The sequence below is a fragment of the Syngnathus scovelli genome, chromosome 19, assembly GCF_024217435.2.
Source record: "Syngnathus scovelli strain Florida chromosome 19, RoL_Ssco_1.2, whole genome shotgun sequence".
NCBI lineage: Eukaryota > Metazoa > Chordata > Actinopteri > Syngnathiformes > Syngnathidae > Syngnathus > Syngnathus scovelli.
Window position 1 is genome coordinate 2,105,214 of NC_090865.1, and position 25,298 is coordinate 2,130,511.

Sequence of the window (25,298 nt, forward strand, 5' to 3'; positions counted from 1 at the left end):
TGCTTAAGATATTCATTTTTTACCTTTTTACCCATCCTCACTTGAATCTTACACCATGCAGGAGTGAAAGCTGTTTTGCATTATGAATAGCTTGTACTTCTGTTAAAATATTCATAAGTGGAGACCCTCATCAGTGTTGAGAGCCAAAGGATCAGTGAGTCTGTGTGTCTGAAGCCAGTATAAAGAAAAGATCATTCAAACATGTGGCTAAATTTTGAAAAACTAACAATATAACAGTAGAAACAATTTGGTGATGTCACTATGACCTCATAGGACACATGTTACTGCTACTAAGTAACATAGTTGAAACTATTAGCAATGAACATTGTCCTTTGTGTTTTTTTTATTCAAAATATGTAATGCAATCAAACATATTATAATGAAGCTTATAACTAAGCATGTAACCTCTTAAAACGTTTTAATCAAGTACAATGCGTTTTCATTTTTTTTGCTAAATAATGAATAACGACCACAAGGTGGCGGCAGCTACATCGCGGGTAAATAACCAGACAAGAAAAAGAAGAAGATTAAATGAAATCAACGAAGAAGAAAAGGTAACTTCGATTCAAATGTCTCAGGAGCAGGTATGTCAATTTTAACTAATTAAAACGGTTCTAACACAACTATATACAAACTAAGATATTGTCTTCCGCTCACCTTTCGTCTTTCCCTCTTTAAACATTTTAGAATAACAGTGACGTTTAAATTTGACTTGTTCTAGAGACAAGTATTTTTTTGTTTTCATTAGAATTTATTGTAGTGCCACTCTGCCTAAAAATGTTTGAATGTTGTTAATATAAGCTTAAACATTTATAATGTTATATATGTCTAAATGTCTTGATGTTAAGTGTGATTATGTTGTTTTCAGGTCCCATGATGGTAGTTGTAAGGAAATCACACTGATAAAAAATGGCTACTGCGTTCAAAGCATTTATTGGCCTCCACAGATTATTCACTTTCCAACAAACCTTTAAATGCATCACAGTGCAGCCTGTGACAACTTGCCCTCTGCCGAGGTTTTACAATGCGGCACCGAAGGAGAATGATACTAAACCATCTGTGAACCCTGAGAACAAGTCTCTGCTGAAGAACTTGAATCAGTTGGGGGTAGATGTGAAGAAGGCACGCCAGCGTCAGCCCGGCGTTCTCCGTAGGGTCTTCACAAATGAGCAGGGCCTGGCACTCTTCCTGCAGAGCAAAGGTGCCAGCCGCCAGATTGTCGCCAGCATCATATCGCGTTATCCACGTGCCATCACCCGTTCCCTGGATCATCTGGAGGAGCGCTGGCAGCTGTGGAGGAACATCTTCCAGACCGACACGGAGATTGTGAGCATCCTTGAACGCTCGCCCGAGTCATTCTTTCGCTCCAGTGACAACAGCAACTTGAAAAAGAACATAGCTTACCTGTCTTCACTAGGACTCAGCAACAAGGACCTTCATCGGCTGCTCACCACTGCACCGCGCATTTTCTCAAACAGACTGGAGCTCAACAAGCAGATGGTGGAGTTCTTGGAGGACATCAGTGCTGAGCTCGGCGGGACTGCTTCCAGCGAGTTTGCCAAAGCGATCATTTCCAGAAACCTTTACATTCTCATCCGGAGCACAAAAAGAGTCAAGGCGAACATCGACAACTTACAAGCGGGTCTTAAATTGAGCAACGCTGACCTCCTGACCCTGCTTCAAGGGCCGGCTGCAAGAATCCTGGACCTCTCCAGTGAGTACCTAAAAAAGAACATTACCAACCTTAAGCAGAGGCTGCTTGTGCTGGGCCTTTGTGAAGATGATATCAAAAAGATGATTGTCAGCTTTCCAACGCTTCTGTACACAAAGGAAATGACACTGAACACAAAATTGGACTATCTCCTAAAAGAAGGAATCACAATTAAGCAGATACTGAAGAAGCCCAAGATATTGGACTACAGCATGGAGAATGTCACAGCCAAAATTGACAAGCTTCGCAGTGTCGGCTATGACTTCCAGGCACACGGCATCGGCGTCCTGGACTTGAGTCAGAAGCGATTTTCAGCCAAGATAGAGAAACTCGCGGAGGAGTAAATGGAGCCTTTTATATTCATATAATGTTGCTCACCATTCAAAGTGTATTTTGCTCTGACTGAATAATCTGCAGCTATTTTCTTACTTGAAAACGGGAAATATATTTCATATAGTGAGAGAAGAAAACGTTGCTTTCTACGTACTTACTATATTATAATGATTGTAGCACCCGGGACGATGATGATGATGCACTGCATCCCCGGAACGGAACTAATGTTTTTCACATGTCGTTTCCGGACGCCTTTAAGCGATGGACTGATTCTTACTCACGCGTAGTTTAGCTTCTTTACTGTGACACCGTAAACACATGTAAATAAAAACAGTGTTCACTGGCATTAAGAAACAACTTATGCTTCGTTGTCGACTGTTTCAACTGCGATATTAACGTGGCGTTAGCCCCAAGCATACTAGCAGACAACAGGCTGTCAACACCGGCAAACTAGTAAGTAAGCGCCACGGCAGATGTTCACTATAAACTACTTACTACGATAATCGTGGATGTTGTACTTTAACAGAAACAAGCAGCTGTGATGGAAAAACCTGCAGAGGAAACGGCAGTTGCAAAAGGGACAGAGGCTGCAGTAAAGGGAGAAGCAGCCCTCAAACCCGAGTGAGTCGTTCAACTGAACAACTACCAAACTGTTTTGGTTCGCTCCTTGCTGATTCACCTATTCTCTAGTCTTTTTGTGCACTGTCCAAAGCCTTTTTAAAAATAAGTCATGCTTTTGCACCTTGTTGTTGCATGTCGGTGCAGACCACTGCCTTTTCTAACCATCTTAACACCAAAACACGCTTGTGACCCCCCCAACTGCATTTACAGATTCATCACCAGCAAAGAAAAATTCCATGAGTTTCTTGACTCCCATTGCCCGAAGGGAGGCGAGAACAAAGTGGCGGGGGAGCCTGAAATAAAAAAGGCGAAATTAGACACAGAGGATTTAAACAAAGGTGCTAAAGTGGATGGCAAACGACTGAGGGGGCAGAACAAGTCAAGGCCACACAAGAAACCCACTACGTACGATGAAAAGAGGCTGTGTGCCTCAGTTATTCAGGTAGGAATTTTAACGAGATTTCTATTTTGGTGAGCTGAAGCCAGAGTTAACCTGTTGTGATTGGATGTTCTCAATGGCCGTTCCTCATTGTCAGGGCAACAAGCAATGTCCTTATGGCGACAAGTGCCATTTCTACCACGACGTCGCCACCTACTTGGCCAACAAGCCCGCCGACATCGGCGAACGCTGCCACGTGTACGACACTTTTGGTAAGTGTGCGTACGGCCTTTCCTGTCGCTTCGCCAAGGCGCACACCACGGCGGAACTGAAGAGCGCCGAGAACGCCGACGTGGTGAAAATCTACGAGGGCCGCACGCCGGTCAGGAACAGCCTAAGTAAAGAGCTGCAGAATCGTCTGAGGAAGCATGCCGTTGATTTCGACAAGTCGGCAGAGTACCTCAAGACGCTTAACAACAACAAGGATAAAAAAGAACAGCAGGGCAATGGTAGGAAGACATTTTAATTTATTGATTATTTAAGACAGCGGTTTTCAAACCGGTGTTCAGTTATTTGGAAATTTGCAAAATGATGTGGTGTCTCTTACCAGGTACTGCAGATTTACCAGCAGAACAGACGACCCAATCAAAATGTGAATCCACTGATTCAGAAACACAGGTAAAAAAAAAAAAAAAAAAATGTAGCTACTTGATGAAGCACACCCAAGTGTTCGATTTACACCGAATCTCTTTATTTTCAGGCGAGCTTTGAAAAGTCGTCCACTGTGAAAACTGTCGGTGCGTTGACCGATGTAGATGTCATCAAGTTACGAGCGTGTGAGAAAAAGCAGGTAGCTTTCCACCCTCCCTGTATTTTATTTTTAGAAACAAACAAAAGACTGAATGAATGTTTTGTCCTTGAAGGTGGACTTCCGAGACAAACTCTACCTCGCCCCGTTAACAACCGTAAGCACCTCGAGAGCGGACGTTTCACACGCGCCATTGCCGCAGCCGTTCATTGTCGACCTCCTCCTCTTTCCTCAGTGCGGCAACCTGCCGTTCCGCCGCGTCTGCAAGCGTCTGGGAGCTGATATCACCTGCGGCGAGATGGCCATGTGCACCAATCTGCTTCAGGGTCAGCAGTCCGAGTGGGCCTTGCTCAAGAGGCACGAGAGTGAAGATCTCTTTGGAGTTCAGGTTCGAAAACAAGTGGAAAGGCCACCACACACCAAAATGGCAATATTGTTAATTTTTTAGCTCCTTGAGTCTTTTTATTTATTTCCTTTTTTTTTTTAGGTGGAGGGCTGCTTCCCCGACACCATGACGAGATGCGCCGAGCTCATCAACAACAACACAGAGGTGGACTTTGTGGACATCAACTCGGGGTGCCCCATTGACCTTGTGTATAAAAAGGTGAGCTTTTTTTTTTTCCCCGCTATGTTGTCTCTTAAAACACACAAGCCTGACTCATGTTTGTTTTTTGGTCCTCAGGGTGGGGGCTGCGGCTTGATGACCCGCACCCGCAAATTTGAGCAGATAATACGGGGAATGAACTATGTGAGTGTGCATTTTCAGATGATTAGGTGCAATTTTTGGAGGAAACAAATGTTTTTTTTTTCTCTTGTCTACTATAGGTGCTGGATGTCCCTTTAACAGTGAAGATCCGCACCGGCGTTCAGGAGAAGAACAACATCGCACATAAACTCATCCCAGAGATGAAGAATTGGGGAGTGTCTATGATCACGGTAATTATTTTTTCTCCAATCTTACTGCCGGCTCAGCTTTGCAAATGAGATTTTATTTTCAATTGCCTTAGCTGGTGAAATCAAATTGAATAAAATAAACTTAAGCAGTTTATTGCCTGCCTAACATGTTTTCTTCTTCTTCATGTGGTACTTTAGCTGCATGGCCGCTCCAGAGAGCAACGCTACACCAAGCTGGCTGATTGGGACTACATCACTGCCTGCTCCAAGCTGGCCAGCCCCATCCCACTCTTTGGTAGAATTGGAAAGATTGATCCATCTGGAACAATCGTTGCATTTTTAATCATGCAGGGCAATGCATTGATGTTTTATTTGTTAGGTAACGGCGATATTCTGTCCTACGAGGATGCCATGAGAGCCAAAGAGACCGGCGTTTCTGGAATCATGATTGCAAGGTTGGTGTTTCTTTTAGTTCCAAATCAAACTGAAAATGTATGTATAATTCTGATCATATACCAGGGGTGCATTGGTGAAGCCATGGCTCTTCACGGAAATCAAGGAGAGCCGTCACTGGGACATTTCGTCGGCCGAGCGCTTGGACATCCTCCGGGACTTCAGTAACTATGGCCTGGAGCACTGGGGCTCGGACACACGCGGCGTGGAGAAGACACGCACCTTCATGCTTGAGTGGCTTTCCTTTATGTGCAGGTGGGACACTTGTTTCAGGAGCAACCTTTCACATGCGGACTTTGTAACGGGTTAAAATGTATTTTAGGTACATTCCAGTGGGACTGCTGGAGCGAGTGCCGGTGAAGATCAACGAGAGGCCACCCTATTACATGGGGAGGAACTACTTGGAGTCCCTGATGGCCAGTCAGAACGTCGGCGACTGGATTAGGATCAGGTGAGAGGACAACCTGTTCCATCCGCAGTCTTTTTCATTTGTGCTTTCTTTCAAATGTTTTGTTTGTTTTCCAGTGAAATGCTGCTTGGACCCGTGCCCCCAAATTTCAACTTCTTGCCCAAACATAAAGCCAATTCATACAAGTGATTTATACTTTTTCCCCAATAAGAACCACAAAGACAATTTGATTTATTTGTATTTTATTTTTTTGTGGCTGAGACTCAAGTAATCAAGTACGTTCTGGCTAATAAGAAAAATTAAGTTAATTTGTGTTTGGGTACACTTGTACGTGCAATAAAGCCACAACCAAATTTGTATTTAAACAATGTATGAGTCAATTTTGTTCACACAAAGTAAACATAATTAAGCCTATGATCAAATCAAATATGGCTGACGTTGCACACCTGCCTCTTAATTGGCTTGGGTTTGACCAATGATAAGCCACCAGCTGTGATCAGTTAAGTACCTGAGCCAAGGTGTGGCAGGTGCATTGGTTCTGCTATGTCACATTTCTTTTCTTTTGGGGTCCATATGGCTCACCTGTGGCTGCTGGTGGTCATGACCTGGGGTCTCCTGGTTTGGGGATGGGATCAGGAAGGTGAAACATCACTTTCTGTAGAACTGAAACCCGAGACTGGGGTGTTGGTTGATGACGATGAGAACAGCAGTGAATACAACAATGACGGCGAAGGGACTGATCCTGAGGAACCCGATCTGGGAAAGGGAAGTTGGGGAACAAACAGAACTCAGGAGGCATCTGTCGAGTCCTCCCCAAGGGTATGTAAGAGCCCCACTGATCCAAGTCAAGTTGATTCCACCCCCAGCCCATTGCCTCGCTCAGGCGTCCCACCTAGGGCACCCGCGTCAAGGTGTCGCACACCGCCACCCCTGCAAACGCCACCAAGGGCTCAACGTGAGTGCAAATTGACACTTCATACATGACATACTCCTAGTGGGTCAGTCTGCCATTTAGGGGTAGTTTGGTTTAATTGATATTTTGGAAAAATGTCTCCAAAAACTTTCAACACCCCTGAGTTAATATTTAATTTCAGACTGTACCGTGGCCCTCGAAGAACAACTGCTTTGTGGCCATTCCGGAATTTTGCCCTTTGACTGTGAGGCCATGGGATGCTGTGTGAATCCAACTTCGCATACATGCTTCTATCCAATGGATGGTGAATTTTTATTTCTTCTAATAAAAGTTGCACTTGCACTATTTCAGGCTTTTTTACAGTTTAGCTTTCCAATTAACGTCACATTTTCCACACAGAGTGCACGGTAGACCTCCATTTTGTTTTCATCATCCGGTCCACATACGCATCCATGCCTGTTGACCCCACCCAGCTTGTGATTCCCGGAACAAAGTGCAAACCCGCTGTGGTGAATTCCAACTTTGCCATCTTTAAGTTTAAAGTAACAGAGTGTGGAACGCATATGTATGTAAGTTGTCACTCAGTCGCATGCAGACTTGCTTGCTTTCTCCTGCCTCAAAACACCCCTTGACTTTCAGGAAATTGGCTTGACAAGGTTCTACCTGGCTGAGGTCCAGACACTAGTCCAAGCTCTCAACCTCAAGTATGGCATCATCACAAGAACTGATCCGTTAAGGTTGTCAATGTTACACCAGCGACATAAAAGTTTTTTCCAGCGGCGGCGATGTCATTACAAATGTCTCTTCAATTTTAGGTTCCTGGTGGAGTGTCGCTACGGATTGGCTGCTCGTGACCAGCAGCCGTTGGCCAGCGTCGGCTTCATGGTGAAGATCCCAAGCCGCAATGTGCCGACGTCCATCTACTCCGATGGTTTATACGGTGTTCAATTGAGGATCGCGACAGGTTGGGATTCACAGATTAATTTGTGATACTGTGATTGATTACTTTGATATCACCCTGTCTGTTTTGGTGTTGTGCTTAATTCCAAACAGATAAGAGATTTTCTACGTTCCTGCCATCTTTCCCTAAATTGCGGTACATCCTTGGCAAACCTGTGTATTTGCAGCTGAGACTGTTGTCTCCTAAACCCAAAGCGACCATTTTGGTCAAGTACTGTCTGGCGTTCCCTCGCTCAGCAAAAAATGCCCTGGTGCTCGTTTATGAAGGGTAAGCCATCATCTCAACTCACCAACCCCGTTTTTATCTGGCTTACGAGGTACGCCATGTTTCTCACTGTAGGTGTGCTAATCCTCATGATCCAAGTGTGGCCATTCTGCAAGTGAGTGATTTGCCCCAAAATCGCCATCAGAGGCATTTTGAGGTCAAGGCATTCCAGTTTATGGATGTTAAGACTAAGAGGTACCTCGATGAGCAAGTGAGTATCTGGAAAGCCATTAGAGTGGAGCTTCTACTGATTCTTATTGCTTGAAACAATGTAGAGATGTTTGAGCATGTGTTCAATAGCCAGTTTAAGGTCCATGTAACAGTAGGAAGACAATTTAGTGGACAAAGCAAATGACCAGGGTGAATTTGTAGTAGTCATCAAGTCATTTTATTACTACTTGGAATTGTTTTGTACAACTGCATAGACCTGAAGCTTGGTATTTGATATAGAATAAAAACTCAAATAACTATCCATCATACTTTAATTTTGCCCCTTACAGATCCACTTTATGTGCTCTTCTGAGGTTTGCTGGTCAGATGAGAAAACTTGCGAAGAGCGCTGCTTTGATGGAAAAGTGAGATTGTAAATGTTGCATGATGGTGTTAGAGTAAAAATATTTTAATGTTACTTTTTTTGCAGGAATCTTAAGGACTCATAGCCTATGGACAAAAAGCTACATTTTATTGTACATTAAATAAAGCTGCCAAATGTATCCTGTTGTGCATTTAATCAAACAAGCTGCTGAATGGATCATGTTGGGCATTTAAATCTCCTCCCATAATGTGTCAGGTAAAAGTCACTCATTTATTTGTTAAAACTGGATTGCTGTTGCAAACTGAATATTTAATTTATTTGAAAAAAGTGGAACGTCAGACTAATGACGTCACTCGATAACCACGCGATTGTATTAGCATGTTTTAGTTAACGTGTTCTATTTTCGTCCCAATACTAAAAATAATTCATGTTTATCTATTGTTTACGTGTTTGATTCTAATTCGATAATTTAAAAAAAAAAAAAAAAAAAAAAAGAGAACAACTTATTTGCAGTAACCCACAATGCTTTGCGGAATAAACACGAGAGCAAAATATCAAAACATTTAAGCCCATTTTCACGTCCTCTCTGTTTTGTAAACCTGTTCGTCTAACAAATACAACTTTTACGTCAAATTGCAGTTTTGGTTTTGGTTGGGGGTGTTGCAGTATTTTTATTTTTTTATTATTACGACGACGAAGCCCGGCGGCGTACTCCTAAGCATTCGTCAGACTGGGGGAGTGACGTTAAGAAATTGGCCGCACGAGTTTTAAAAGTGAGTAGGAAATTATTCCATCAAATCATTGTTTATCCTTATTCCTCAAACGGTTCAACTGTGTTATTGCAAAGTATTTTAAAGAAAACGTTTTTTCCCTATACGATTTACTGGAAATAGCACTGCTATCGACCACGAACCTGACAGCTAGCTACTTGTCGCCCTCGGTTTAAATTCTTGACTTTTCTCTAAGAAAATACAACACTAAACGAATGCTTACTTACCCTTAAAATGCTGCTGCTGTTGATAAATGTCAATCATGAGTCCTTTTCATTGAAGCAAGACAATTTATTTATTGCATCATTCATATCTAAGGCAATGTATAGCTTTCAAGGGGCAGTAAAACAATGATTAAAGACAACATTAAATGAAAATAAGATACGACCCCACCCTTAAAGCATCTGTAATGAATATATTCAACATAACAGTAAAGTGACAAAAGCACAAGTGAGCTGTCAGAGCTAGCTAAGTCTTCGTTTGCAACCCAATTTCTAACTGTTTTGTCATGAAACTCAAAGTTTCAATTTGGTGGGGTGTGTCAAGACTTAAGGGTGCAGCAACCAAAATCAACAGAATGTAAGACTGCAGATGTAGTTCCCTGTGCTCTTTGGGTAACCACACACTGCTGTCAGCAAAGTAGGTGGAGTTAGACTCCTGCACAGCTCATAAAGCAGTGCTAAGGAGGAGTTTGTCTCACTATTCTCCCTCTGTCATTCTCAGCTATTTCCAACCAGACAAAATGGCTCATCTCCCTGCTCTTTTCAAGTATGTGGATGAACACCAGGAGCTATACATAGAGGTAAGATGATGCTACTCTAAATCCTCTACTGTAAAAAAATAATAATTTTGATATATATATCTTGACCAGCGCCTGGCGGAATGGGTGGGCGTCCAGAGCGTGTCCGCCTGGCCCGAGAAGCGCGACGAGATCAAGAAGATGATGCAAATGGCTGCTAAGGACATTGTGCGGCTGGGTGGCACAGTGGAGATGGTGGACATAGGCCAGCAGGAGGTATGACCAAACACACTAATAGAAGTAATCAGCATCAACAGAAGAAAGAATTTGACATTAAAAAAAGGTTTGTATCCTGTTGAGAGTGTTTCTATTTGTTGCAGCTTTCAAGCGGGGACAAGATCCCCCTGCCTCCAATCATCCTGGGACATCTGGGCTCAGACCCGGGAAAGAAGACGGTGTGCATCTACGGCCACCTCGATGTCCAGCCGGCCAACATCGACGACGGCTGGGACACGGAGCCGTTCACTCTGATAGAGAAAGATGGTGAGGATGAATAAGCTGGAATTGAAAAGTGAAAGTAACAGCTCGCCGACATACTTCAGGATTAAGTGTACAAAAGGGAGTCAGTCATGCAGAAACTGTTACTTTCATTTTTCAATTCCGGCTGTTTTTGGCTAACCTGTTTTGATATGACACATTTGAGAAGTTAACATACCTGAGGTGAAAAAGCCATATAAATGTATTTTTCAGCTGCACAGTAGGTTTTATATTTACTGCTCCAAGCACGGTAGGACGTGCAGCTTTTATCATCGTTGACGCTAATTACCAAAGTCCCTTTTCCAAGTCATCATGTCTTATCTCTCTACTCGCAAAGTAGAACTCGGTAGTAAGTGTCATTATCTTGCTTTGTTGTTGAAGTGTGGACTTTCAAGGGCTTGTATGGACTGATGAGCCACTAAAATGGCATTTGCGGTGATCAGCTGACAGAAAGCAGCACCTCCTCCACATCCTCTTCCCGTCTCTTCCTTTTTGCCAGTTCTGCATTTATTTTGCTCATCTGGCTGCAATAAGAAAATGTATTCAGCTAAAAAACATTTGGAACAGGTTCCAAAGCCCAGACCTCAGTCCAAAGTTCCTGTTTTTTTTTTTTGTATCCATTATAAATTAACTTACTCACCTGTGTTACGATAACAACTATTTGGATAATTCTTACAAAGCTGGCTCATGCATAAAAATATAATTTCATAGCCAAAAAACGTTTAGATTGTTGTGAAATAAACTTTGTTGTGTGTGTGTGCACAGGAAAGCTCTATGGCAGAGGCTCCACTGATGACAAAGGTCCTGTGTTGGCTTGGTTTAACTGCATCGAAGCCTACCAGAAGATCCAGCAGGTATACTTTAAACAAGAATGTATCAACAACTTGATTGCTTGACGACCACTGTTGAGTGTCCAAAGGTCTCCATGGAAAATAGCTTCTCACTACAGTTACTTAATCATTAATCCCACTGGCATCAATTACAGCATTTGTTGCTTCTACCAACTTTGTTTTAATTCGTATTTATTATGACATGCCTCTTACTTGGCAGGAGCTTCCCATCAACATCAAGTTCTGCTTTGAGGGCATGGAGGAGTCAGGATCAGAGGGCCTGGATGAATTGGTCTTCTCTCGCAAGGACAGCTTCTTCAAAGATGTGGACTACGTTTGCATCTCGGACAACTACTGGCTGGGGAAGACCAAGCCCTGCATCACCTACGGCCTGAGAGGAATCTGCTACTTCTTTATCGAGGTTGACATCTTGACTTTTTGTTTTGAGGCTTTGACACACAGCATGTTTGTAACAGCTTGGCGCTATTTTTAAAGGTGGACGGATGTGAGAAGGACCTGCACTCGGGGGTTTTTGGCGGCTCTGTTCACGAGGCTATGATGGACCTTATTTCACTTATGGGCAAGTGAAACTGCTGTTTGTTCTTCTAGGTGACAGTGCATAAAGAAAGGGAACTTATTGTACCTCAAACTGGAGCTGAGGCTTAGTCAGTGTGAAGGGACATGCCCTCACATTCTCAGTTTTGGAGCACATATGAAGAGTGGTGGCATCTCCACATTCTCCACTTTCCACAAATCTGACCGTTTGCTTTTTCTCTCTTTTTAAAGGCTCGCTGTTGGACAGGAGAGGAAAGATCTTGATTCCTGGCATTTACGACGACGTGGCTCCTCTAACAGACGACGAGAGGCAACTTTACGAGAAGATCGAGTTCGACTTGGAGGAGTACTGTAAAGACGTCGGGGTCGGGCAGCTACTGCACAGCACCAAGGTAAGTCAAGGCTGTCATAATGGGAGAAGCGAGGCCACAGTGCTTTTGGTGACTGGTTTTCTTTTTTTCATTCGTGCAGGAGCAAATCCTAATGCATCGCTGGAGGTACCCCTCGCTTTCTCTGCACGGCATTGAGGGTGCTTTCTCCGATACGGGCGCCAAGACGGTTATCCCCCGCAAAGTCAACGGCAAATTCTCCATCCGCCTGGTGCCTGACATGGATCCCAAAGTTGTGGAGAAGAAAGTAAGATAAGAAGAAGACTTCAAAAGTTGACTTGCTCACTCACTCACCATCATTCTAAATCACCAATATCACACAAGTCAATATTTCTGTTTAATTTGTATTTATCCATCACATTCATTATTTTGGTTTTCAGGTGACTGACTATCTCCAAAAGAAGTTTGCAGAACTGGAGAGCCCCAACAAGCTGAAAGTGTCAATGGGCCACGGGGCCAAAGCCTGGGTGTCCGACTTCAACCATCCGCACTATATGGCGGGTCGCAAAGCCATGAAGACGGGTATGTACTGCTTATCACCGAGGTGGCAGGAGTACTCAAATTCTGTACTTAAGTAAAAGTATGGGTTATTACGTTTAAAACAAAAAAAAAAAACTGGTAAAATTAGGACTTATCGAAATAGTCTCCTCACTGCTGTTCAAATGCCAGGTTTTATGACGCAACATTTCTTCCCACTACTTTCTTGTCAATCTCTACACTGGCAACCTCTTGGGTTAAATCATCTGGCTTTATCACATGACAGTCTTTGGCGTGGAACCAGACCTGACACGCGAGGGCGGCAGTATCCCCGTTACCCTGACCTTCCAGGAGGCGACAGGGCGCAACGTCATGTTGCTTCCTGTGGGTTCCTCCGACGACGGAGCGCACTCCCAGAACGAAAAACTCAACAGGTGCTTGTCTTTTTTTTACAGCCTTTTCTTCAAGCGTCGTGAGTCACGTTCTTTATTTTGTTTATTCTCAGAACAAACTACATTCAGGGGATTAAGATGCTGGGTGCGTATTTCCATGAGGTGTCCCTATTGGAATAGATCCCCATTGTCACAACCACTGCTGCTGAATTAAATAGCTGACAATAATAAAAACATTTTCTTTGTTACTCTATTCCTGGCTGATGTATGTCTCACTAACCCTAAAAGGTACAGTATATTATTATGTATATTATTCATATCAACCAGAAATATATGATGAATTATGACCCCAAAACAGTATGAAAGTTTCAACCCATCGTAAGTATAATTAGATTAGATTATTTATTTTTTATTTTTATTTTAATTTGACCAAATTACTGTGTGTACTATTTGAAAAGTGCTACTGTGAATTAAACGTACAGAATTCCACGTTAAGCTTGACTGTCACTTTAAATGAGAACACGTGTTTATTTGGAACCCGGATATCCGCTTCATAATTGACACGCTTCACCAACACAAATTTTATAGCGCTTCACAATATATTTTTACGCCTTTTAATCAGCACAAAGACATTTCATATTAATTAAATGATTGTAGGGTTCAGACTACGTTGAATTATGCCTTTTAATTCGTATATAGCGTTTCAGAAAAGGGGGACAAAGAAATAAACCTGGCAACACAAGCCGCCATTTTCCGGGGCGGGAAAATCTAAAAAACACGGAAGCGTTTTGTTTGCCAGCTCGAGTATGTCGTCCTTGTTCGCTATAATAGTGCTTGTTTTCCCCTCAAACTCGTATTAAATTCGTCTAATGAGTCATGTTAAACTTCCCTGAACATTTTTATTTCACAGTTTAGACTAAAGCGTTCGGTTCTATTATGGACCGCTACAACGAGGTAAAACTCCTGCTGAAAAGCTGGGAGCAAGTTTTTGTCAAAGAGCACCAAAGGAAACCAGTCAAGGTAATTTGTTTGTGCTTTTTACGTGACTTTTTTGGTATTATTACAGTTAAAACAATTCTATGTTTCCATAAAATGTTCAGGAGGACATTGACAAAGCTTCAGAGGACACGAGGAGTAAGTGCATACGTAACGTTTGTTTTTGTGTCCGTATTGTACTTGTAAAATAATTGTATTGAATATCTTGCCCTTTTCCAGATTTATACAAAGAATACCATAGTTTAAAACTAGCCAAAGAGAAAAGTGGCAGCAGCAATGCAACCAGAATTAACACCAAACTGACTGAATGTGCACCTCAAAAGGTAACTGCTTTTTTTGCAACCTTTTAAAAGAACACAAGGACAATGTACAATCCAAAAGTACAATGACTAACCCTTCAGTCTTATTTTTCTGCTCAGGACTGCTGGGGTTCTCACCTGAATCGCAGCGTTTTACCGGCTTCTTCGCCCAGGTCCCTTAGTGCCTTGGACAGAGATTCTCTCAAGGCTTCTGCGCAATATTATGGCCTCAAACTAAAAAACAACCTGGCGACACTGACTAGCAAGGTAGCTCAAGGGCAAAGCCGAGGTTGTGTGTTTATCTTATCTTTTATCTTATTATTGTGTGCTTGTCGTTTCAGGAGAAACCAGTCTCGTTGAAAAAATCTGGGCGTGTGCCTGTGAACTCTTTAAAAAAAGACGCTCAAAGTGCACAGAAGAATAACGCTGTCTTCACATCCTTTGATGCAGAATCCAGCCCCTTTTCCCCAAGGTGAGGGAGACAAGATGGCGGAGATGGTGTGGACAATTAGCCTTCACTCTGATGTGTAATCAGTCCTCAATGTTTCGCTAACCAAAACAGTAGCCTTGAAAGAGGAACGTAAACAATCAAAGTTTACTTTTCACTTGTTCTCAATTTGAACAAATGAAATGAGGCAACCATTTTGTTTGTGCTCCTGCCTAACAGACGGGAGAAGCCAAGCCTAGAAGTCGTGTCTGATAAGCTCCCCCCAGTGGATGCTCAGGAACCTTCTGAGCTATTTCCACCAGTTCCGGAAACGTCCAAAGATTCTGTTAGTACTGGTGGGACTCAGGTGCCTATCTCTAGTGGCAATGTAGAAAAAGACTCAGGGACTTTACATGGAGGCCTTGGTCCTGCGAGTCGAGGAGTGCTTCAAATTCCTGCCACCCCAGGAAGACCTTCACCCGCCAACCGACTGAGCTTTGTGGACAGGAAGTGGCTGGAGAGGTGTCAAGTTTTTGATGAGCTGGGAGCTGAAGAGAAGCCCGGTGCAGGAAACCAGGAGGGGTGTCGGCTAATGGAGACTGATGAGAAACAAGTAGACAAAAAAGATGGAATGATAAATATTCCACTGAATGTCGCTCCACATTCCCAGCAAAAGAAGGAAAATTCTGAAGACACGGCACCACCGAAAGAGGCCAGTGAGAGCCCTCCAAAGAAAAGCAAGAAGAAGAGGCAGCGGGAAGGAGGGGCAATAGAAGAAGGGGGAGCCCAGAAGAAGAGGAGAAGAAAGAAGAACGAGGAAGGGGATGAGAAGATTGAGGAGAAAGCCGAAGGAGATGGGAAGAAGAGACGCAGGAAGAAGGGAAAAGAGGATACCGAGGTGGAGGAAGACAAAGCAACTAAGGTGCCAAAGAAGGTAGTCTAAAGAATATAGAAATCCTGTTAGTGTTGAATATAAAAAAAATTAGGTTATGATAAATAATTGAACGATCCATCCATTATGTAACTCCTGTTAAGGTTCCTCAGGAGAACCTGCTTGGCGAAGTTGATGAAGACTTTGGTACCAGGAGATCATATCAAGCACAGTCAGTCCGAGCCAGGTAAGATATATTTGACCACATATTCACAATTATATTTCTACTGCTCTTATTCACCACTTGAAAGACCAAATTTTTTTATTTTATCCTTTTTCAGGGGCTCCAAGGTTGCAGAGGGCAACTTTGTGAAGATCAATCTGAAAAAGAAATCTCACGTCAAAGGATATGCCTTGAGAGGAATGGCCCTGCGCAAACAAGTACATACAGTTTAATGAATATGTGATGAAAAAAAAAAAAAAATTCACTCAAAACATACAGATTTAAAGAAAAAGCAAATAATGTTTTAACTCTGTATCAGCTGGATAATAATTTAGTAAAACAGCTGTCTTATTTCAGTTGTACATACAGAAGTTCCAGTTGAAAGGCGAACGTTTTGGTGGCGGTGGTGGCTTTTTGGGTAGAGGACGGCGTGGCGGCTTTCGTGGCGGCTTTCGTGGCGGCCATAGCCGCCAGGGGGACACTTGCTACAAGTGCGGCGCCACAGGACACTGGGCCATCCACTGCAAGGGACCAGGTAGTGCGCAAGGGAAATTTACTTTCATCAATTTTGACCTTAAAATGTAATTAACATACACTTTCAGTTTTATTCTTACCAAGCTCCCATTTTGCTTTGCAGCACCTCCGCCTTCTACTTGCGAGGAGCAGCCCGTTGATGAAGAGGAGCCCTTCGAGCTACCCACCCTGGAGGAGGTTGCCAGGGCGACAGGAACACTGCAACCTCAGGACCAAGGTGCTAGTTTCAAAGAAGAGCGAGAACCTGAGAACAGCAGCAAAGACGAAGCTCTGCTCAACGTGATCCGTCCCGACTACGAGCGTCCAACACCTCCGCCACCCATGGAGCCGCTTTACCGCCTCACAGACGATGGCAAACTTCAGGGTAATTAAATTGACTTTCACTTGATTATTGCAAAACAATAACACAACTTTATGTGTTCAGCGACACCTGACGACGTCTTCGATGCTCTCCGAGAACTTGGCTACAGCTCGTTCAGGGCGGGGCAGGAGGAAGCCATCATGAGGATCCTGTCAGGTACGTAGAGACATTTGAATCACAGCACACGTCCTGTAAAAGACTTACATTGCATGTAATATAGTTCTTCATACAAAGGTGCTAATCCAAAGTAATGTACTTTCTATACTAAATGTTCCTTGTTTCTGTGCAGGTCTCTCCACCCTGGTGGTGTTGTCGACAGGGATGGGCAAGTCGCTTTGCTATCAGCTGCCAGCTTACTTGTATGCCAAGCGGTCCAATTGCATCACTTTAGTCATCTCCCCGCTTGTCTCGCTCATGGATGACCAGGTGCCACAACCTCAGGAAGAACATTTCCATAACTGCACTTTTTCCACCACGTCTTGATTCTTTTCTCCTCTCTTCTTCTTTTCGTCCAGTCAGTTCAAGTAACATTTGTGTGAACATGTGTTTGTGCAGCTCTCTGGCCTCCCAGCCAACCTGAAAGCAGCCTGCATCCATTCCAACATGACAATGAAACAACGAGAAGCTGCGATACAAAAGGTAACAGGAAGCCATTTTTGCAACTGTGATTTGTTTGGATTACTGAATAGTTCCTTGGTATGTTTGCTCAGGTAAAGGCAGGTCTAGTGTGTGTGCTGCTGCTCTCTCCCGAAGCACTGGTTGGCGGAGGTGCCGGCTCCAGTTCGGGATGCCTTCCCTCTGCGCAGGAGCTCCCCCCAGTGGCCTTTGCGTGCATCGATGAAGCCCACTGCGTGTCGGAATGGTCCCACAACTTCCGCCCATGCTACCTAAGGCTTTGTAAAGTAAAAAAAAAAAAAAATCAGTTTGTCTTTCATGGGCAGCAATTGAGGCTCACGTGATCATTGGTGTTGATTGCACTCTTTTTGTAGGTGTTGAGGGAGCGTTTGGGTGTGCGGTGTTTGCTTGGACTCACAGCCACGGCCACATTGTCTACAGCTCTGGACATCGCTCACCACCTGGACATCCACGACCAGGACGGTATCGCTGTCCGATCCGCCGCCGTGCCCGCCAACCTGCACCTTTCTGTGTCCATGGACCGGGAGAAGGATCAGGTATGACCGATCCTATTTACCCCCCGCGAGTTTCTGCAGGTTTACAACGCATTTTCTTTGTCTTTTTTTTAAGGCTCTGGTGTCCTTGTTAAAAGGCGATCGCTTCGGTTGCCTGGACTCCATCATCGTTTACTGCACCAGGAGGGAGGAGACGGCTCGCGTGGCTGCGCTGCTAAGAACATGCCTGCAGGGAGTTCTCGTGAAAGAAAATAAAGACATCAGCAACAGCCAAACGCAAGTCAACCCAGTGGGACAAAAGAAGAAAGAACTTGGTGAGGGGCCTATACTTTTTGGCTATGTTGGCAGCCTCTTTAGACAGCAAATGAGTTTGGCCTCCCTTGTTTTTATTTTGTCCAGCAAGGAAGAAGATTCGTAAACCTCTCAAGTGGCAGGCCGAGTCATATCACGCAGGCCTCTCGGGGTCAGAACGCCGCCGAGTTCAAAACAACTTCATGTGCGGCGAGCTGCGGATCGTGGTGGCCACTGTGGCGTTTGGCATGGGCCTAGACAAATCTGACGTGCGGGGCATCATTCACTACAACATGCCCAAGGTTCGGATTAGTCTTCTCACAGAGTACTTTAAGTATTGCAAGTACTGGAAGTGTATACTGAACTGCCCTTCGAGACCTCAGCATCACGTTATTTTCCCAGAGCTTTGAGAGTTACGTCCAAGAAATCGGGAGAGCGGGAAGAGATGGAGAACCAGCGCACTGTCACCTCTTCCTTGAGCCTGAAGTAAGCTCGCAACTCTAATTTAAACATTGTGATCGCAATATTAGGTGCACCTCCATATTGAGAATATATTGCAGCTTTTGCGTCATACTGTTAAATAAAAATATTTTCCATTATTTATTATAATATATGGACGTACGATCCATCTTCACACGCAGGGTATGGACCTCCATGAGCTGCGACGTCACATCTATTCCGACACGGTGGACTACTACACGGTGAAAAGGCTGGTCCAGAAAGTATTCCCGGCATGCAAATGCAAACAAATCCACCAAAAACAAAAAGAGCTGATCCAGGTAAGTAGTACCTGCTTCATGTGTGGATTTCCACGCAAACCATACTCGACACTGCTTATGACAAGGAGGACGTCGGTGATGCTGAGCTGTTGGAGATGATGGAGACGTGCAATCAGGAAATCGGTCACGACACATCCACCCGACAGGAGATGATACATTCCACAGACAATGGTCATAAAACGGACGATTCGGATGCCAACAATGTCAGTGTGGAGGTTGTAGGTGAGCAGGAAGTTGGAAGCTCTTCTGATTGGCCCGTGGAACGAGTGTGTCACACTCATGAGAGAGCCGTCCCCATCCAGGAGACGGTAGAAACTCTGGACATCACAGAAGAAGGTAACTACACACTCGTATCTTTTCTCCTGCCTGTTTAGGCAGCAAACTAATTGGGCTCTAATTACTCCCCCCCCCCCCACCTCAGGTATTGAGACACTGCTATGTTATCTGGAGCTTCATCCTCAGCGCTTTGTAGAGCTTCTCCACCACACACTGTCTGTGTGCAAAGTCAGCTGCTATGAAGGCCCCAGACAGCTGCGAAAGATCACGAAAATGTGAACCCTGTTTTTGAACTTTTCACATAATATGATCATGCCTTTTTGTGTCTAAAAAAAACTTGGGGCTTTGCAGCTGCCCACCCGTGGCCGTCGTGCTAGCCCGTAGGCGGATGGCTGGTGAGCGAGTGGAGTCGTATGACCAGCTGGAGTTTGACGTGGTGGAGGTGGCCGACACGATGGGATGGCAGCTCCCTTTGGTCAAGAGGGGACTCAGGCAGCTGCAGTGGAGCACCGGTAAAGGTGTGTGGGCGCTGAATTTGTCTTCTAGTAATACGAGCGTCTATGTTTGAATATTACGTCTGCAACTGGATTCTCTGTTAGCTGGCGGGCGAAGTGGCGTCCTCGTCGAGTTCTCTTCTCTGTCCTTCTACTTCCGCTCCTATGGAGACCTGAGCGACGAGGAACTGGACAAGGTGTGCCGGTTCCTGCATAGGCGCGTTCAGGATCGAGAGCGGTCGCAGCTTTACCAGCTGAGCGCTTGCTTCAGGGCCTTCAAAAGGTACAAAGTAGTTGGGGCCTGAAGTCAAGTCATGGAATTCATTAACACCTATTGCTTCAAGATGTTGCATTTGCTCATACTTTTGTTACCTGTCTCGATTACTTTAGCAGCAAAGTTGTTTTTTTCTTGTCACCAGTGTGGCCTTCAAAAATGTGCTGTCCTGCACGGACGACTTGGATGAGGGTCGCAGTCTCCGGCTGAAGGACCTTCTGTCCGACTACTTTGACAAGCGGCGGGAAAGAGACCTCACCCTGGAACCGATGGAACCGGAGGATAGCCTGGACCGGTACAAGGTGACACAAAATACTATGCTAGTCTTTTAAACTATTTTGTTGTTGTGGATGGATGGAGTGATGTTTTTTTGTTTGTAGCTCTTGGATTGGGAGGATCAGATCAGAGCAGACATAAGGAGCTTCCTGTCCATCAGAAGTGACGAGAAGTTCTCAGGCAGAGCCATTGCCCGAATCTTTCACGGCATCGGTAATACATTACTTCATACTACAGGATGTGTTTTTCTCCCAGTATTTAAACTCCATTTAAAAAAAAAAAAACAAGACTAGGAAGACCTGACCAAGTTCTAACCAGTAGATGGTGTCATGCAGTAAGTGAAGACTTTTATGTGTTTTGCTGACAGGAAGGAAAGTTAGTGAAAAGTCATAATAAATTGAATTAATGTGAAATTGTTCAATATGTACATGTTTATTTTTTAGGAAGTCCGTGCTACCCTGCCCAAATGTACGGCAGAGATCGACGCTACTGGCGAAAGTACATCGAGTTTGACTTCAACCAGCTCATTAAGCTGGCAACTCAAGCGATCATTGAATATAAGTAAAACACACCCTGTTTATTTATTTAATGTCTACATAAATCAATGTGGTTCTTTGCATATAAATAAAAGATGTATTTTTCTAAGATCGCCGACTTAACGCCACTGGATTTTATTCGGAAAATATCCAAATCAAAGAACTCCTGAGGTATGTTAAAATTGCTCTCATTTTCTTGAATCTGTAACTTAATGCATTTCTTTCACTGATCACATTTTTTTTGTGTTTCAGTATTTTTCAGAGAAGGGCAGCTATGATCACACAATCCAAAGGTCAAAGTGTTTGCTCACTTCATTTACACCAACACTTGGAATAAGGAAGAGCAATGCACACTGTTTCCCACCAGGAGGATGCTTTTGCTCCCCATGTTTGAAGGCAAACATTGACCTCCGTCATAAACTCCAGATTAGGAATGTCAGATTTCTTTATTCTTAATGTTTACTTAATCAACTGCTGAGGTGAGGGTGACCTCGTTACAGGACTGAACACTCCCCACTAATTTTGCACTCAAGGTCCTGATAACATAGAAAGGCTCAAACAATATTTTGCACAGGACACCATTAGAGGTGCTTAAAAAAACGCAGTGAAATGTTCTCCTCAGTCAGCAGGCCTTGGCGCAATATTTGGCTTTACAAGCTCAACACGCTGCCAACATGTGCGTTGTGCAACGGTGACGTTGTCGCCACCTGTGTAGTGCACAGAGTTTAAGTTTTTACTATGCTAGTTTTGATGAGTTGTCGCTGGACTCTGGCCCTAATGAAGATGTTCACATAAGCAGGAACTGATTAGATGATGCTGATGATTTAAAAAAAAAAAAAAAAAAGTCCATCCTCAGCCAGTTGGAGGACAAAGTTGAATAGACTAGATAATAATTGAAAATTTGAATTAATAAGCAATGTAAATAGTAGTGCTGGCATATTTATTATTCAAACTGCAAATTCACAAAATATATATCACACTTGATGTTTTTGCTACACATTGACCATCCTGAAAATGTTTTGGTGAGCCAAAGTAAAATCATACTTTAACACAATATTTGTTGCTCTTGTGCCCCCCTAATAAACGCAAACACAAAAAAAAAAATCCTAACTGTGCAAAGTTACATAACGTTTGTGCATTTTACAATCAAAAGTAAGATGCTGTCGTGTGGCTCGGAAGAAACGTGCATGTTAAACAGTCAGCTTGCGTGTGTAGTTGTGTTCAAAGTCCCGTTTCAATTACTTCAATACATTTGTCCATTGAACGAGTCGCTCGTAGCGCTAATGTAAAGCCAACTGTGTTTTGATTTCACTCATTTGTGTACCTTATGTAAAATTGTTTATTTTTCTAGACTTGTGTGTCTGACATTTAACATCCTAGAACAACGACAAGTGTCAAGTCCAAAGTAGGGCCGAGGCCTCTAGAAGCTGATGCTCTCTTCGTAGACGGACAGCAGCAGGAGGATGGCCCAACCGCAAAGCAGGCCAACATTCTGCAGGGCGAAGATCAGCCACGGCCTCTTGGACTTGATGTGCATCATGGTGGGCAGCTGAAGAGGAGAACAAGACCCAAAAAGGTAACATTGTTGCATTTGTGTGTTTTTTTTCCCTCTTATTGTTGCAATGTATCCAACTACCACTTTAGAAATTCCTCTATTAAAGTTTAGTATCACTCACCATGTCAGCCAAGCCCACGTAGAGAAACAGGCCCGTGGTGACAGCGGCGATCCATTGCATGGTGGCCACGTCGGTCGCCACGCTCAAGGCGATGTAAAGGCCCACGAAGGACGTCAAGGCGCTGCCGATATTCAAAAGCAGTGCCTTGCGTACCGACAGGCCGCAGTTGAGCAAGATGGCGAAATCGCCTGGGTAGACAAAAAATATTGAAATCAACAAATCAGTCACGGTAAAAACGCCATGTCCGGTGTTTGTGTCACCTAGTTCATGGGGCAGCTCGTGGCAGAGGACGGCCAGCGTCGTGGCGAGTCCAGATTTCCACGAAAGCGAGAAGGCGGCGCCCATCGCCAGGCCGTCTGCAAAGTTGTGGATGCCGTCCCCTATAGTGATCATGTAAGGCAGCAACCGATGTTCTGCGCAAAAACACAATTCAATTAGTTACCACTCAATTGATCTATTTAGTAAACATCTGCATTTGTGCAATTTCACGTATCATACCTCTGGTCCTCTCTTTGGACATGTGATAATATTTTTCTTCCTCCTCCTCCTCTTTCACCTTGATAGTCGTAATAATCACAGTTACAATGATATTAATGCACCTAAAATATGTGACATTTCTTACCAGGTCTGTTTTGGAAGTTGAGTTCATTTTGTATTTGTTTTTACTCTTCTCCTGATACATCTCTAGAACCCGGCCGTGGTCGCAGTGGTGAGGTTCCGATTCATCCTTGAAGGTTTGTCACAAAGGATTATGAAATGTTTTTGGGCTAAGAACTTCTCATTCAGTGGGTGTAAATGAACTTGATAGCTCCATTTTCTTTGGCTCACCCCATGGTGATGATGTCCATGCGTGACAATATTGAAGATGGTTTCCATCAAGTAGAAGTAGTAGATCCCACCCAGCACCACCAACATCTTGTAGACGTAATCCGAAAGCTCAGAGTGGTGGTGGCTTCCGCTGACTTCGTCCGTGTGCACGTGCAGCCCCAGAAACTAAACACACGGTAGAACATGTATATTATTCTGTGTATACTTTTGTGATATTTTTCTCGTATCAAGGCTCACCATGGGCAGCAGATGCAGCAAGGCGTCCCCCGTGAGCGAGCCCACAGCCAGGCTGATGCAGAACTGGATGCACAGCTGGAAGACGCTGGTGCACGCCGTGCACAGCAGCAACACGATCCCGAACATGGACATCAACGTGATGATCACGTTGGCCAGGGTGGCGTACAGGTACCCTGACACGAGAGCGTCAAAGCCAAAATGTAAATGATTTACTGGAAGGCTAATAAAGTCTACACGTAATCAGCAATGTGCAAAAGGTTAGGTATTGCTGTTTTGGTTAGCAACAGTATTGCAATGAACTCAGCGGTTAAGTCTTCTGACACTTACGCTCCGTTTTGCTGAGCTCGTCTGGTTTCGCCGGGTGCGAGCCAGCGCAGGCCCCGCTCAGGATCTGCTGGATTAGCGCCGGGCTAAGACGAGCCAGGTCAGAGCGACCCAGGTTGGGGGAGTCCACAGTCAGGTTGTGGATCTGTACCAGCTCGTGCGCAGAGAAACAGTGCTAGGAGAATCAGAACATTCTGTCATTTTTAAACGCTTTGATACCACGTAATCTTCAATGACGTCTTTACCTCCTCCCAGGTGCCGTTCATTTCAGAATGCCTGAGTTGCTTGCCGTGATCGTGATGCTCGTGTTCGCCGTGCCCGTGGTCGGACTCCAACTCGGGTCCAATGTCCAGAGAAGCCATGAGAGCCTCCAAGTCTTCAAGGTTCAGAAAAAAAGCTTTTTCTTATTTGATTCTTTTTCAGTTTCAAGTCACGTGACAAAACGACTTCTCTTTTTCTTTCACCTGTGATGGTAAAATTCTCCGAGCCCAGGTGCACGATATAATCCAGGAAGAAACTTTCTTCGGGGAGTGTTTGAAAGCATCGACCTCGCAGGGCGTGATACAAGACCCGGCCCAGAACTGCACCAGCCACTTGGGTCTCCTCCACCTCCAACATGATGTCGCTCGATGTGATGCAGTTCTGGTTAACAATGATGATTTAAAAAAAAAAAAAGAAAGGTGGGTAAGTTTGTCACAACCTTCTAGTTGTTGGTTTGTAAGATGCTCTCAAACGTTAAGACCATTGGTCCTGGATCATAATAGGAACCACATTGCCCTTTCTTTGCTTGATGGTAAACACGGGAAGGAAAGAAGAAATTCCTTCCCATCTCCAACGTCCTTGTATTTTGCAATTAAGACGTCTCTAAAACTGTAACAAAATGTCTTCATAGTTCTCAGATGAAAAACAAAGATAATTCAGTGTAGTAGCGAATAGCTTGGATTGCAATCTTTGGCTCAAGGTCAGCTTAGTACAGAACGCTCTCATTTTGGTAGTTAGTGATTGTGCAGGAGCAGATACTGTACACGACCGGCCTGAAAACAACCTCGTCATACAAAATAATAATCGACATTTTTTTTTGCTATCCTAGTCATTTGTCTGTACAAATAAATGTAAACATATTGTGCAATTGAAGTGCACTGATTATTTTTTTTTATAGCTAAGGCAAAGAAGGTCAAAGTGGCCCTTGCATTCTTTGATTTTCCTGTATGCTGCCCTCTGAAGAAAAATGTTGACATCCTCGACTAAGGTCAAAACTCAGTCAAGCATCAACCATAAGCAAATATTTTCCCCACTGACCTCAATGTCTGATGACTCATAGTGCTTGAGAAATGCGCTGAGCACACTTTCTAATCCACGAAGGCCCACATGCGGATGTTCATGCCCGTCGCATGACTCGCCCTCCCCTGCGTAGTGATCTTCCTCCTCCTCCTCCTCATGGTGATGTTCATGGGAATTCCCGCTTGTGATTCCGTGCAGAAAGTGTTCCACCTCCT

At 44.0% G+C, this 25,298-nt stretch overlaps 6 protein-coding genes and 1 long non-coding RNA gene across 8 annotated transcripts in view; 6 read left to right on the top strand and 1 right to left on the bottom strand.

Moving 5' to 3' along the window:
* The first annotated feature begins 476 nt into the window (after positions 1-476).
* Positions 477-2,497, top strand: LOC125986742 (transcription termination factor 1, mitochondrial). The gene is made up of 2 exons (XM_049750600.2): positions 477-584; positions 869-2,497. The coding sequence occupies exon 2, from the start codon at positions 910-912 to the stop codon at positions 2,053-2,055; it is 1,146 nt and encodes a 381-aa protein (XP_049606557.1). The 5' UTR covers positions 477-584; positions 869-909; the 3' UTR covers positions 2,056-2,497.
* Positions 2,077-5,976, top strand: dus3l (dihydrouridine synthase 3-like (S. cerevisiae)). The gene is given in 16 exon segments (XM_049750582.2): positions 2,077-2,497; positions 2,563-2,665; positions 2,876-3,107; positions 3,202-3,553; positions 3,655-3,766; positions 3,768-3,894; positions 3,968-4,009; positions 4,088-4,240; positions 4,340-4,456; positions 4,535-4,600; positions 4,678-4,788; positions 4,945-5,041; positions 5,126-5,201; positions 5,266-5,454; positions 5,522-5,650; positions 5,725-5,976. Coding segments are annotated over 15 exon segments (1,956 nt in total). The 5' UTR covers positions 2,077-2,497; positions 2,563-2,585; the 3' UTR covers positions 5,798-5,976.
* A 125-nt stretch (positions 5,977-6,101) lies between these two features.
* LOC125986739 (zona pellucida sperm-binding protein 4-like) lies at positions 6,102-8,459 on the top strand. Its single transcript, XM_049750597.2, has 9 exons — positions 6,102-6,563; positions 6,703-6,825; positions 6,921-7,090; positions 7,161-7,258; positions 7,337-7,485; positions 7,575-7,749; positions 7,822-7,957; positions 8,247-8,321; positions 8,387-8,459. Exons 1-9 carry the CDS (start codon positions 6,152-6,154, stop codon positions 8,393-8,395), a joined length of 1,347 nt encoding a protein of 448 aa, XP_049606554.1. The 5' UTR covers positions 6,102-6,151; the 3' UTR covers positions 8,396-8,459.
* A 344-nt stretch (positions 8,460-8,803) lies between these two features.
* On the top strand, positions 8,804-13,223 carry cndp2 (carnosine dipeptidase 2). Its single transcript, XM_049750595.2, has 12 exons — positions 8,804-9,054; positions 9,775-9,853; positions 9,923-10,066; positions 10,171-10,333; positions 11,093-11,181; positions 11,378-11,578; positions 11,653-11,737; positions 11,944-12,104; positions 12,184-12,348; positions 12,482-12,623; positions 12,865-13,012; positions 13,084-13,223. The coding sequence occupies exons 2-12, from the start codon at positions 9,794-9,796 to the stop codon at positions 13,148-13,150; spliced, it is 1,425 nt and encodes a 474-aa protein (XP_049606552.1). The 5' UTR covers positions 8,804-9,054; positions 9,775-9,793; the 3' UTR covers positions 13,151-13,223.
* Positions 13,224-13,873: 650 nt separating this feature from the next.
* recql4 (RecQ helicase-like 4) lies at positions 13,874-20,846 on the top strand. Of its 2 annotated transcripts, none has more exons than XM_049750549.1 (26): positions 13,874-13,990; positions 14,071-14,104; positions 14,186-14,289; positions 14,386-14,532; positions 14,607-14,737; positions 14,933-15,626; positions 15,728-15,810; positions 15,905-16,004; positions 16,144-16,321; positions 16,424-16,684; positions 16,745-16,837; positions 16,971-17,107; positions 17,237-17,320; positions 17,392-17,583; positions 17,671-17,853; positions 17,927-18,125; positions 18,211-18,404; positions 18,505-18,588; positions 18,744-18,881; positions 18,947-19,217; positions 19,303-19,432; positions 19,509-19,675; positions 19,757-19,934; positions 20,071-20,227; positions 20,306-20,414; positions 20,645-20,846. In XM_049750549.1, the coding sequence occupies exons 1-26, from the start codon at positions 13,907-13,909 to the stop codon at positions 20,764-20,766; spliced, it is 4,254 nt and encodes a 1,417-aa protein (XP_049606506.1). In that variant the 5' UTR covers positions 13,874-13,906; the 3' UTR covers positions 20,767-20,846. The 2 variants fall into 2 exon arrangements, with proteins under 2 accessions (XP_049606506.1, XP_049606507.1); XM_049750550.1 differs by having other exon boundaries at positions 18,950-19,217.
* An 814-nt stretch (positions 20,847-21,660) lies between these two features.
* Positions 21,661-25,298, bottom strand: part of slc39a4 (solute carrier family 39 member 4) — a 4,987-nt gene continuing 1,349 nt past the window's right edge. Inside the window, exons 2-12 of the mRNA XM_049750581.1 lie at positions 25,102-25,298; positions 24,267-24,444; positions 24,048-24,178; positions 23,806-23,977; positions 23,479-23,651; positions 23,242-23,406; positions 23,036-23,140; positions 22,912-22,969; positions 22,674-22,826; positions 22,414-22,601; positions 21,661-22,286 (exon numbers count right to left, since the gene is read on the bottom strand). The exon at positions 25,102-25,298 is cut by the window's right edge and continues 181 nt beyond it. Coding sequence (XP_049606538.1) covers positions 22,158-22,286; positions 22,414-22,601; positions 22,674-22,826; positions 22,912-22,969; positions 23,036-23,140; positions 23,242-23,406; positions 23,479-23,651; positions 23,806-23,977; positions 24,048-24,178; positions 24,267-24,444; positions 25,102-25,298 — 1,649 coding nt within the window. The 3' untranslated portion in view covers positions 21,661-22,157. The remainder of the gene's footprint in view (positions 22,287-22,413; positions 22,602-22,673; positions 22,827-22,911; positions 22,970-23,035; positions 23,141-23,241; positions 23,407-23,478; positions 23,652-23,805; positions 23,978-24,047; positions 24,179-24,266; positions 24,445-25,101) is intronic.
* The window catches only part of LOC125986762 (uncharacterized), a 4,236-nt gene continuing 2,437 nt past the window's right edge, over positions 23,500-25,298 (top strand). Inside the window, exons 1-3 of the long non-coding RNA XR_007487761.2 lie at positions 23,500-23,646; positions 24,058-24,185; positions 24,295-25,298. The exon at positions 24,295-25,298 is cut by the window's right edge and continues 171 nt beyond it. This is a non-coding gene — a long non-coding RNA (uncharacterized lncRNA). The remainder of the gene's footprint in view (positions 23,647-24,057; positions 24,186-24,294) is intronic.